Raw genomic sequence first — 13,285 nt, 5'->3', positions numbered from 1 at the left:
CTGTAATAACCACGTTTCACACGTCCTTTATCTTGACCACAATATATAACCCTGAACTTTAAACTCATTGCAACGGCTGATTATTTAAATATTTTACCAAGGTCATTCTATTAACGGTTCAAATAACTTCCTAATGGTATTTTTAATGGGTTGTTTCATTCTTTATTCACGTTTCCTCAAACAAACCATAAAAAAACGTTATGCGTGTGACCTGATGTTAGAGAGAACGTGCTTCGCACCCTCAAACGCATACAAGGAAAATAAAACTTCCGCCAAAACCCGTGGCACAATAATTACATCACCAACCACAAAAACTAAGATTTCTTTATTATACTAACCAAAGCTTCTTCTCTTAATTAAGGCACCATTACCCAGCGCAGTTGGTTCCTCTCAAAATTATGTCGATCTTTTCCTCGCCAGAATACTGTGGTACAAGACAGCACCTACATCCCCAGTTTAGCGCGCTTTCTATTAGCGCGTTTTCGTTTTAGAGAACTTTTTCGATTAGTTCGGCAAGTCGCGATAGCAATTCTCCATTTAGTGCGGTTTTAAAATAGAAAATAGGACTCTCCAACGTTGCTACGCATGCGTGAGATGCACCACTCGGTTTATCTCTTGGTAGCATCGTTCTGTGAAAATACCAGTATTAATTGTGCTTATTTCAAAGTGAATTGCATGACAGAATACCGGTATTTATACATCGAATATCTAGAGCAGTATTCAGTGTAAATAACAGCTATTGTGAAGTAACTGTGATTAGTATACAAAGTAAATTTTAATCTATTAGGCAGCCATTACGCATCGTCAATTCCATATTTCAAATTTAATTAATTTTATCTAATGTGATATGATAACAGTGTACGATATCGTTCCTCAAAATGACAAACTGCTGTGAAATAAAGCAATTAGTGTAAAGTTTGAAACATCAAAAATGCATGAATCATTGAAAAGGGGCATGGCCAGGTGGTTAGGGCGCTCTACTCGCAATCTGCCAAACACGCTCGCCCTTTCAGCCGTGGGGGCGTTATAATGTGACGGTTAATCCCACTATTCGTTGGCAAAAGGGTAGCCCAAGAGTTGGCGATGGGTGGTGGTGACTAGCTGCCTACCTCTAGTCTTTCACAACTAAATTAGGGACGGCTAGCGCAGATAGCTCTCGTGTAGCTTTGCGCGAAATTCAAAAACAAACAAAATCATTGCATAGGTTATACAAGTAGGCCTAGAATACATCACTTTATGATCTATATACTGGTTTGCTTTTATTTTCAGGTTTATTTAACGTTTTATATACTTTTATAATGTTTGAGTATCTACTTAATACCGTAAAACACGTTTACAAGTTTCTATGTCCAGAAAATTTTCGTCCACAAACGCGTCCCCTCTTATTAAATGTATTCCTATGGGAAACTGATCTTCGTTTAGCACAGCGTTTTTTTTTGGGGGGGTGGGGGGTGATCTACTCCCTCAATTAACATGTAATTTTGTTTTCAAAATTTCCTTTTTCTTTCAGTTCAGTTTGGACGTGGAAGGTCCTTTAAGTAAACGCACCTTAACTTGCTTTTTGGGGGATTTGTCCCGGGTCTCCTCGTCCGTTAAATTCATTGGTTCCCAAACTTTCTCAGCACAAGGCACAACCTCAGAACATACTGGATTCTGGTTGAGCCACCCTTCCTCCACCAACAAATGAATACATGGATACCGAGTACCTTAACAGTATTATGTTTGTTTTGTGTGTTTGCCAAGGCCCCCCTGACAATTTCCTGCAGCCCCAGGTTGGGAATTCCTGGGGTAATTGGCAATGAACCAAGTTTCTTGCAGGGACAGGACGGTAACTTATATTTTCTACTTCCTTAGTTAGAATGCAATATCTCTTTAATGTATGTATTTTATTCGAGTTCAGACTGTTCGTGGAAAGTTGTTCAAGCAAAAGCATCTTAACTTTGCTTCTTACTAGCTTTGTCTTGGGTGGGACCTCCTCCACTAACTGGGAATTAACAGAGTTTCTTGCAGGGAAGATAGTACGTGAAGTTCAGAAATAGAAAGCTGTCTTTCCTGTCAGCGAATTAAATGAAGCCATGGTCTTTGGTTTCGCCTGATCCAGTATTCGAATATGGAGGCTATATGCATAATAGTGTTTAGTGTGCAAACTATGAGTTGAGTTGTTATTGTATGTTTGGTACTAAAAGGGGGGGGGTCCAATTTGCTTAGCAAATGTTTCAGAGATTTTGCTGAAGTTTAAGACTTAGACTGATACTATAACTATGTATGTGGTATGTAATAGAACTGAGATAATTTTCGCATTTAACTTTTCATTAGTTTTAGTAGTTATTATATTTCAGTTAGTGGTGCGATACGTTTTCTCATTTTAGCTTAACTTAAATATTACATGGTTTTAGTTTAACTTAGGTACGGAACACACCCTGGACTGATGAGAGAGACAGCTCACTGAGGTTTCACTCCCTTTTTTCTCGCCAGTCAAACACACACACACTTGCTCTTGTTTACCATTTGTGATTGTGTTTTTGTTATTTGTTAATAAATATTTTCATACACCTTCTGTGATGGGGCTCGAATAACTGAGAGATGGAGAGGTTAACAGACACATACTTGATAATTCTGTACCACGACTGACGACTCTGAAGGAATCTCCAAGCTGGAAAATACCACAGCACTATACACTTTAAGGTCAATAAGGTTGTCCTTACCTAATCGAGGCCTTAGGTTCATCACCAACAGGTCCTTAAAGTTCAACAAAGCCACGCAAATGGTGACGGCCTTCCACGGTTTATTATTCGCAAGTTCATCTATACAACCTATCGGAAACATTTTTGCTCGGGCATAACTTATAAATGTGTCTTTTTTCTTTTTTTTTTACGGAAGATTTGTACCATATTACCACTTACTATTTTACTGCCGGGGTCAAAACGTGATCGTTTATAGTTTTGTTGTTGGTAAACTGCAGCGTAATACTGTTGTATCGTTTTACTTCTAGACGTTAGATCTTTTATCAACTTGAGGAATTTTGTACCATCTTTTGATGTTTCTTTTACCTGTATTTGTTATAACTAAATCAGTGCAGTATTTTCCAAGTTTAACAGGAACTTGTCTTCTTGGAATATGTTGTATTATTTATTTCTTCAAGTTGTTACTGTAAATAGAACGTAAAGGTAAACTACAAGCACACGTTCTCACTTCAAAATCTGATACTACATTCGGTTTCAGTGCCCCTGAACACACACTTTAATATGTAGAGAACTGGTAATCTTTACAGAACATCAAAATCTGATATCAAATTCGGTTTCAGTGTTCCTGAACACACACTTTAATTCGTAGAGAATTGTCAGTCTTTACAAAACTTCAAAATCTGATGCCAAATTCGGTTTCAGTGTTCCTGAACACACACTCTTTGCCCCCACCATGTCTGGTTGACCTCCCGGGCGCGTTTTAATGCCTCTTGGTTAAGCTACACCATATAGATAAAGGATATCCCGAGTCCGCCTGCCAAGAATGATCTAGCTAGCTAACTCCGAAAGTGTGGGAGGACTTCGATTACAAACAAATTCACAAACAAACAATGTGAATTATTACACTACACTGCAAACAATTACACACTAAAATAAATTATAAAATCTAAAACCGTCTAGCATCCTACCTCCATAGTTGAGTAATAAAAATCTAAATTAAAATTAAACTTATTTAAGATATATTAAGACTGTCATGCCTCAACTTGTATACCAAATTAAATATGCTAAGAATTTCATCTTCGGGTAAATAATGTAGTTTTGAAAATACATTAAGAATAAAAATAAAATTTTACTTAAAGTTTACACTTTTTTGGAAAAACTAATTTTGGCGGATTCTGTTGATTCAATCCAAGGTTCATATAAAGTTTTACGTTCAAATGTAGCCGTTGGTTATTTAGTGTGGGTGTGGCTTTACCTGGAACCGACTGAAGCACACCATCTAACTACGCACTAAACCCCACGTTTTTTATCCCTATAATTGCTAAGAAACAGCCTGTGGGAAATCTTGTCCATTTCCCCTGATAGTCTAGAAAACATTAAAAATAAATAAAACATCACATGTGAGTAATATTACACTCTTCAAAGTTAAAACAAAGGTTGTGCAGTGTGTCAAATATATAAGCAATTGTCAGTGAAAGAGTTGAAGTCTGAGATTCTGTAGTGTTGATAGTAATAATACTTCTAACTTCACATGATTTTGTTTCAGAATTAGGATTTACCAACATATATTACTGATAAGTAAGGAAATGAAGTGAGTGACTAAAATAAATCACTTTGCTGTCATGTAGTTTTATATAAACACACACGTCGGAAAATAATTGAATGAATTAAAAATATAATTTTGTTTTATACTTGTGCATGTAAGTATATGTTTTAGCTTTCGCATGAAACTATACTGAAGGTTTGAATCTTCAAAACTATACTGAAGGTTTGAATCTTCAAAACTACACTGAAGGTTTGAATCTTCAAAACTACACTGAAGGTTTGAATCTTCAAAACTACACTGAAGGTTTGAATCTTCAAAACTACACTGAAGGTTTGAATCTTCAAAACTACACTGAAGGTTTGAATCTTCAAAACTACACTGAAGGTTTGAATCTTCAAAACTACACTGAAGGTTTGAATCTTCAAAACTACACTGAAGGTTTGAACCATCAAATAAGAATGAACAACTTCAGTATATTTGTGTATTTTAATTAGCATTACATTTAAGTTTTCATATTAATATGTTTGTCTTAGAAATCTCACCCAACGCTACACAAAGGACTATTTACGTACAGTCGTCACTAATTTTAACTTGATAGACTACAGGGAAGGGAGGTTTTTTTGTTTGTTGAGTTTCGCGCAAAGCTACTTGAGGCTATCTGTGCTAGCCGTACCCAATTTGACCTGATAGATTATAGAGGAAAGACAGCTAGTTAACAACACCCAAAGCCAATTCTTGTCTGACTAAATAGTGGAATTTGACCGTCAGTCTTAAAGCGTTGCTTCCACAGCCACAATGTCTAGAGCGCATGTTTGCACCAATGAAACATGAGTGTTCAACCCTCGAAGTTACAGTACGGGCAGCTAATCGTTCGGCCACGCCTAATTCCAAACTGATTAGAGTAGCTTTTTTTTAAATAGTAATACTAGCTCTGGCTTCGTGGTGAAGTATCCATATGTGATTAGGTATCCTTCTGTTCATAACTGTGCTGTAATACTGACCTTATGAAGCTACGCATGTTAATGTAAAAACGTATGTTTATGTGTAATTAGTCATCAAGCCTTTGTTTCTCTAGTGTGGGTGTGGTTTTACCTGGGCCCTACTGAAGGACACTGTCTATTTAAATATGTCGTGAACCACATGTTTTTATCTTAAGAAATGGCTCTTGATAAATGATATCTATTTTCCCATTAAACTAGTAGAACACATTTTAAGACTATATTTATTTAATATCTAAGTTTGTTTTTCAAACTAAATCATATTTCAGTAGAAAAAAGTAAGACACTGGGTCTTTAAATGTTTTAATTAAAAAAATATTTTCAACAATTATTCAGTCTTTATAAATTTGTATTTGTTAAAGCAGAAATTCAAGTATACTTTCTGTTAAACTAATGTTAATAGTATTTTTTTAATGTTTGTTTGTGAATTTGTTTGTAATCGAAGTCCTCCCACACTTTCGGAGTTAGCTAGCTAGATCAATCTTGGCAGGCGGACTCGGGATATCCTTTATCTATATGGTGTAGCTTAACCAAGAGGCATTAAAACGCGCCCGGGAGGTCAACCAGACATGGTGGGGGCAAAGAGTGTGTGTTCAGGAACACTGAAACCGAATTTGGCATCAGATTTTGAAGTTTTGTAAAGACTGACAATTCTCTACGAATTAAAGTGTGTGTTCAGGAACACTGAAACCGAATTTGATATCAGATTTTGAAGTTTTGTAAAGACTGACAATTCTCTACGAATTAAAGTGTGTGTTCAGGGGCACTGAAACCGAATTTGATATCAGATTTTGATGTTCTGTAAAGATTACCAGTTCTCTACGTATTAAAGTGTGTGTTCAGGGGCACTGAAACCGAATTTGGCATCAGATTTTGAAGTTTTGTAAAGACTGACAATTCTCTACGAATTATAGTGTGTGTTCAGGAACACTGAAACCGAATTTGATATCAGATTTTGATGTTCTGTAAAGATTACCAGTTCTCTACGTATTAAAGTGTGTGTTCAGGGGCACTGAAACCGAATATAGTATCAGATTTTGAAGTGAGAACGTGTGCTTGTAGTTTACCTTTACGTTCTATTTACAGTAACAACTTGAAGAAAGAAATAATACAACATATTCCAAGAAGACAAGTTCCTGTTAAACTTGGAAAATACCGCACTGATTTAGTTATAACAAATACAGGTAAAAGAAACATCAAAAGATGGTACAAAATTCCTCAAGTTGATAAAAGATCTAACGTCTAGAAGTAAAACGATACAACAGTATTACGCTGCAGTTTACCAACAACAAACCTATAAACGATCACGTGAACAGCGAAATTCGAACATTTGGTTCTCACGCTGCAATAATGTGTGGCTTATTTAAAATTCACAGAACGAACATTATTGTAATAAAAATAATTTCAATTATTATAACCTAAAATCAAATATATATATTTTTTAAAATTTTCTTTATGATTATACTAGTAATGAGTTCACTGTTGCATATAGTTTTGAGTTTTCTACGTCAGTTCAAAATATGTATATAGCCAGCTTTGACGTGGAGTTTAGCCACTTTATATTTACATTCCGCTATACTGATACAGTAGGTGGATTTTCTATGCGCGTGTTTTCTAAGTTGACGTTTTTTGCAGTTGATGTTTCCTTAATACTTAATGAAACAATCTGTGATCAGACTGATGATGTTAGTACAAAGCTTGCACCTGCTATGTTTTTTTTTTTTTTAGTTTTTAAGAAGTACATTGGTTAAAAGAATGTTCTATAGAAATAAAGACACTTTATTAAAGAAATTATCACATTTATTGTTCTTTAGTCACAGAGCCATACTGAAAAGTTCTAACAATATTTTAATAGTAAACATCCAAACATATCTGTTGAAAATGAACAAACAGTTTAACTTTCTCGGATACTCGTGTTTATGATTTTTAAAATATGTGCATACCGTAAACAAACTTTTCTAGGACTTTGTGTTCACTGTAGTAGTTTTTCCTAATGCACATAAGGTAAATTAAGTAAGCAATTATTTTAATTTGTATAACGAAATAAACCCTATTACTTCTTATATTTTTTCACGTAAACGAATTTAATTGGGCTACGATTGATTTACTACCAATGAAATGCTGAATAATATGCCGACCACCCAGAGAGTCTGGAGTACCACGGAAGCCAAAAGCAACAGTAATAATACCTCTAGTATTACCATATTTATAACAACTGTAACGTTAAAAATAAATTAGCTTTATTAATAGGCAGAGTTTATCCACATGTTTAAATTAAATGTATTTCTAACTGTATGGTAAGAATAAAATTTCGTTTTTCATATCAGAGATATACTACTTAAAAGTAGAAAGTATTTTGTTAACTACAAACTTGTAAGCCCGTCTTCTGAGGAGGAATACGATGGCTGATTACTTAGCTTGAAATTTTGTATCACTACGAAGAAAGGTAAAGTACTCTAAGTTGACCACTTTCAAGGTTAAGATAAGTAAAGCTGCTCTTTTTCTTTTGTGTATTTAAACATAACCATGGCAGTGGGGGAGTTATGTATCTATAACAGTGGCAGTGGGAGTTCACTTCTTATTCATGAAATAGAAGCAAAGCTGATGAGATACCAAGCGTATTTGACAGTCAATTCTCATTTTACCAAGACAGCATTTACTATTAAAACTGTGGTATATTAGTATACTACAAATAGTATTATTACACAACTTAACTACACATAACATCACTCGCTTCAACAGCGAAGGTAACTAACTATATGGTTTTACAAAACAGTCTTTCACAGATGTAATTCTATAGGTTTCCTTTGTTTTGGGGCAACAATATGACGATTCCCAATATATAATAAAATTACCCAAGTTTATAGACTAGAATAGGTAACATTATCATATATTTAACGTTTACAAGATCAGTTAAAGAAATACTTAACACAAAAAACTCGATAAAATAAGATGTCAATAACAACGTAAAGATACAGAAGAACAACCTGCAATTCAGAAATAAATACGAATAAAACTATATCGTTAAAACATGGTTTGTTTTTTACCAGTTATTAAATACACCGTGTCATCAAAATTAAGTTAACTGCGTAGATTAGAACTAACAAACTGGTAATGAATGATGTCAGAAAAATATGTAGGTTCCATAAGTCTTGATACAAAATGATAAAAACTCCATAGTCCGAGCGCCTTCGAAAACTGTTTGTTTGTTTTGAATTTCGCGCAAAGCTACAGGAGGGCTAGAAAAGAGTTCCATATGACACCCCCATCCAAAAATTGTAGAATTGCCTGGATAAAAAAGATTCTGAAAAGGGTTTATTTTAAGGGGCGTATTAGAATAATTGGGGCATGGCTTTGACAAGCATTTGTGTGAATACATGTGGAGAACATTATATTCTGATAAAAGTAGCCTTTCTGATGCCTTTATAGAAGACATTTGTAAAGTTTATCCCCAAGAAGATTGTACATCTAATTAATGAAGTAAGTGGTATAATAATGTATCAAAATTATCAGATCAGACTATTAATATGATTTATTAATACATAAATATTTCTTTGATGATTTATTTTTTTAAATTGAATGGGGATGCCATATGGAACTCTTACCGAGGGCTAACTGCGCTAGCCGTCCCTAATTTAGCAGTGTCAGACTAGAGGGAAAGCAGCTGGTCATCCCCACCCACCGCCAACTCTTGGGATACTCTTTTACCAACGAATAGTGGGATTGACCGCCACATTATAACGCCCCTACGGCTGAAAGGGGCGAGCATGTTTGGTGTGACGGGGATTCGAACCCGCGACCCTCAGATTGCAAGTCAAGCGCCCTAACCAGCTGGCCATTCGAAAACTGAAGAAGCAAGGTCCACCTTTCGAAAACGGTCGGGATATAGGGGTTTCATCATTTTATGTAATAAATGGATACACACAAAAACTAAAAGCAATTGTGATTTTTTCCCTCCAAAACAAAACAGTTTTTACAAGTTTCTTAAATTACATGTAAATCTACAAGTTTTTAAAGATTTGTTTTGGGGCAACAGCACTATCTAGGTAATTCTCCATACAGGTAAGATAGTAATAAACCTGTCATGTGTTTATACCATCAAAATAACCGACATGTCGCGCAAACCTGATTGCGGCAAACACACAAACCTTGAGTGACGTTTATGCAACACATTTAAAGATGTGTTTCCTAATCTCACCATTTTGAATCGTTTAATTATTTAACTTTAGCATCTACGACAATGAACTTTGACGGCAAAACTTTGGCTACATCCCCCCCCCCCCCACATAAATAGTTCACATCTTACAGTTATGTATTATGCAACGGCTACGAATAGCTTTGGTAACTGTCAGAAAGGGCTATCTTAAATGGCTAATGTATATAGTATTAAATATATATAAAATTATGGAAGATACTTTACACGAGCGCACACGGGGTATGTTAAAACCCATTCAAACAAACAAAAGATTCGTTCGTTTAACTTTAAGCATAGCAAGAGAAATAAGGGGGAAAACACGTTTTTAAGGTGAAAGTGGTGAAACTACATTGTAACCAGTGGCGATTCTAACAAAAAAGTTTCATACTAACAATACTCATTTTTCTTGGAAATATTATTGCTAACGGCACTAAATACGAATGAGAGTTGAACACGCGACCAAGTACATCATCACATTTCACTACACGCAGCAATGTGTAATATAATCGATCACAAAAACGTTACTTCACCTAGCGGCTTAGAAACAATACGTTACAACTTCACCTAGCGGCCTAACCAAAACAAAAATACCAGCTCACGGCACGCTAACTGAAGAGAGGATGACTTTACAGGGCAGCCCACAGCCGAATGTGGGCAAAATTTTGTTTTTCAAATTAGTACGATGTGAACACAAACATAAGTGCAGACCAATACTTGAGGAATTACTTTGTATCTCAAAAAAAAAAAAAGTGAATCGCCATGACACAGAGATTTAAAAGTAAAGAAGTTTGTATGTAAGCACTACGTAATCTTAAATACTTACTGAAAAAAAGCTTCATTTTAGTGATAAAAATAAAATAATAGAAGACGTAAACTCCTCATTAGTTAAAATATTACACTTTCATTTGAAAATGGACAGCTCACAAAACGTACAATGAGATTAGAACTGAATTTAACATTATATTTCCACAAAATGGTTACAGTGACAAAACATTCAGTACATGTGTGTACTACCTACCTAAAAAAGAAATTTTTGTTTGTTTGTTTTGAATTTCGCGCAAAGCTACACGAGGGCTATCTGCGCTAGCCGTCCCTAACTTAGCAGTGTCAGACTAGAGGGAAGGCAGCTAGTCATCACCACCCACCGCCAACTCTTGGGCTACTCTTTTGCCAACGAATAGTGGGATTGACCGTCACATTATAACGCCCACACGGCAAGCATGTTTGGTGGGACGGGGATTCGAACCCGCGACCCGCAGCTTGCGAGTCGAGCTCCCAAACCACCTGGCTATGCCGGGCTAATAATTTTTTGTAAAATATAATTATAACGCTTTATTGTCATTTAGACGCAATAACAGTAAAACTGGTTGTAAAAACATCAGAATATTCAACGCTCAACAAGTTTTGAGCTACTGTTGTGGGTTTTTACGTCTATTTATGAGTTATATTTGTAGCTTTTTTTATTTTATTTTAGAAAGCACAGTGCATTGAACCCCCGTGATTATAATCACACACGAGTCAAAAGTTTCACGAGAGATGAACGTCATATCACAAAATGTTTCGTCTACTAGTACCGAGAAACCAAGTAGACTGCTTGAAAGTTAGATGACTAAAGTAACATAAGAGGCCCTGCTTGCTAACCAGTTGATTGTTGTTACGGGCAAGATGAGTGATCAGGTGCTCGTGGCAAAGTGCAAGCGATCACGTGGCTATCGTAAGTTATCAGTATTTCGGTGACATGTAAACTCTTGGTACAACCAAATAGGCTTCTTATTCTAATAAAGCTTTGTTTTTATTGTTTAAGCACAAAGCTACACAATGGGCTTTCTGTGCTGTGCCCACCACAAGTATCGAAACCCGGTTTTCAGCGTTATAAGCCTTCAGACTTATGAAGCATTTAGGAATTATAATTTGAAATTACTTTCGAGCAAATTCGTTTTTTTTTTCTGCACCTAGGAACATTTTTTCATATAACTATAATAATTATATATAAGCTAACTTCTGGCGATTTGAATAGTACAGACTATAAAACATTTTTTATTTGGGCGAGAGACTTTCAATAATCATAACAGGATATCCTACTAAATTACTTTTTTTTCTTTGAAAACAAAGAGGACAAGAGACCAATATACAAGAAAATTCTGCATCAAGGCAAACTGTTGCTGAAAACGGTCATGAAATCAAACTTGATTACACCAGTCTTAGTAACTTAGCAACACCAAACTTAATTACAAAAGCGTACTTAACTTGAAGGACCCCAACAACAATAAATTTTGAAATTTGTATGCATTGTATACAATTGTGCGTATTGGGGGGGGGGCAAATGCTATGCTACTGCTCCAGGTCCCATCTAACCTAAATTCGCCTCCGCCTAGCAACATCAAACTTTGTTACAGAAGCCCACTTGGCAACACTACAATACGGGATTTGTTAGTAATGTTCGAACACAAATACGTATTATATAAACATGAAAAATACTCATAGAAGTTTTGTAACCACTAACGTGCGGCCATTTTTACCCTCTAACCACCAAACAAGAAAAAAGGGGCATATCCCCCCTCCACACATAAACATTATGCAATACTTACCACACAAAATTTAGAACAAACATTCCGTTGATTTAAGTGGTTCATGAAGTTAGTTCATCATTACCGAAGAACTGTCTGGTCCTGGGATGACGGTGGATCAGCGATAGCTACAGACGTCTTGTATTACAATAATATATATCTAGTATATACTGTCAGTAATTTACTTTTTAAGTTTTTTTCTATCTTCAGATGTTTAAGGTATTGCTGATAGTTTTCTCAACCGAGTGATTTGGTTCAGTGTGGTCACATTCAATATCAGAACAGTTAAGTCTATAATTAACTTAAGCTTGTATGACGTGCAGAAAATGAGTATTCAGAAGCGTCGACAAAAATGTTGAATACTACACCATACTTCGTGAAAAACGTCGAGTCACACCACGCTTCTTGTATAAAAGGAAAGTTTTACCAACCTACGACGTCATTTACACATAACAACCAAAGTACAAACAGCTACGTGGTTGCACAACGAGCAAGTGAGCGATCAGGTGCTGCGAACGTGCCAACTGTGAAACAAGGCTGTTTGGACGAGTCTAAGAATAATAGTCACAAAGGGAAGTTGGTGATTACCATCGACACAATACTAAATCTGATTTGAGTTTATCGTGAAACAACGATACCGTTTTGGCATCACGATCCAGTAAGATATAAATACATGGTAATATCATTTTCGTCCATAAATATACGATTCTTATCCAAAAACGTTTACCACGTGCGCAAGAATTAAGTATATATTATTGAAAGACGCGGTTGATTATGAGATATGTCCCATTTAATCAAGCAACACTTTCGAAATATTATATTTTTATATAATTTATTCTTACTTGAGAAAAAAGCGGGGTTTGGGTGGTATTAGTATCAATCTCTAAATTACACTCGGGTGTTATGCTTAACAAAATAATGACGCAACTGTGATATAGTATTTATTCTCCTTTGGGGAACATTTTTGCAGCTTAAATTTTCCTTTTGATATATTCTTTCAACACCAAATAACCCTGTGATAAAACGTATTTTCTATGCATCGGGAAATCACTCCGAATAACTACTGTAATAACAAAATCCTCACTGCTATTGCGCCAAGAGGCACTTTCGTCGTGAGCGTTTCAAAAAATCCCCACTGCCATTGCGCCAAGAGGCACTTTCCTTCGTGGGCGTTTCAAACATTTTTTTTTTCTTTTTAATCTTGTCTTTAACGAAAAGACGCAGAAACTGAATGTCCAGCGCGGAGCTTTTCCCGCCCCCTTTTTCTTTAGTCATATTTGCTACGTACTTCACTG

At 35.7% G+C, this 13,285-nt stretch overlaps 1 protein-coding gene across 1 annotated transcript in view; it reads right to left on the bottom strand.

The window, feature by feature from the left end:
• Nucleotides 1–12,474, bottom strand: part of LOC106469484 (MOB kinase activator 2-like) — a 63,379-nt gene extending 50,905 nt beyond the window's left edge. Inside the window, exon 1 of the mRNA XM_013929986.2 lies at nucleotides 12,012–12,474. Within this exon, the coding sequence (XP_013785440.1) occupies nucleotides 12,012–12,034 (23 nt within the window). The 5' untranslated portion in view covers nucleotides 12,035–12,474. The remainder of the gene's footprint in view (nucleotides 1–12,011) is intronic.
• Between the last annotated feature and the right edge of the window lie 811 nt (nucleotides 12,475–13,285).

The sequence above is a fragment of the Limulus polyphemus genome, unplaced genomic scaffold (genome assembly GCF_000517525.1).
Source record: "Limulus polyphemus unplaced genomic scaffold, Limulus_polyphemus-2.1.2 Scaffold97, whole genome shotgun sequence".
In the NCBI taxonomy this organism is placed as follows: domain Eukaryota; kingdom Metazoa; phylum Arthropoda; class Merostomata; order Xiphosura; family Limulidae; genus Limulus; species Limulus polyphemus.
The sequence above is the reverse complement of the archived record's forward strand: the minus strand, read 5'-3'. Positions and strand labels throughout refer to the sequence as shown.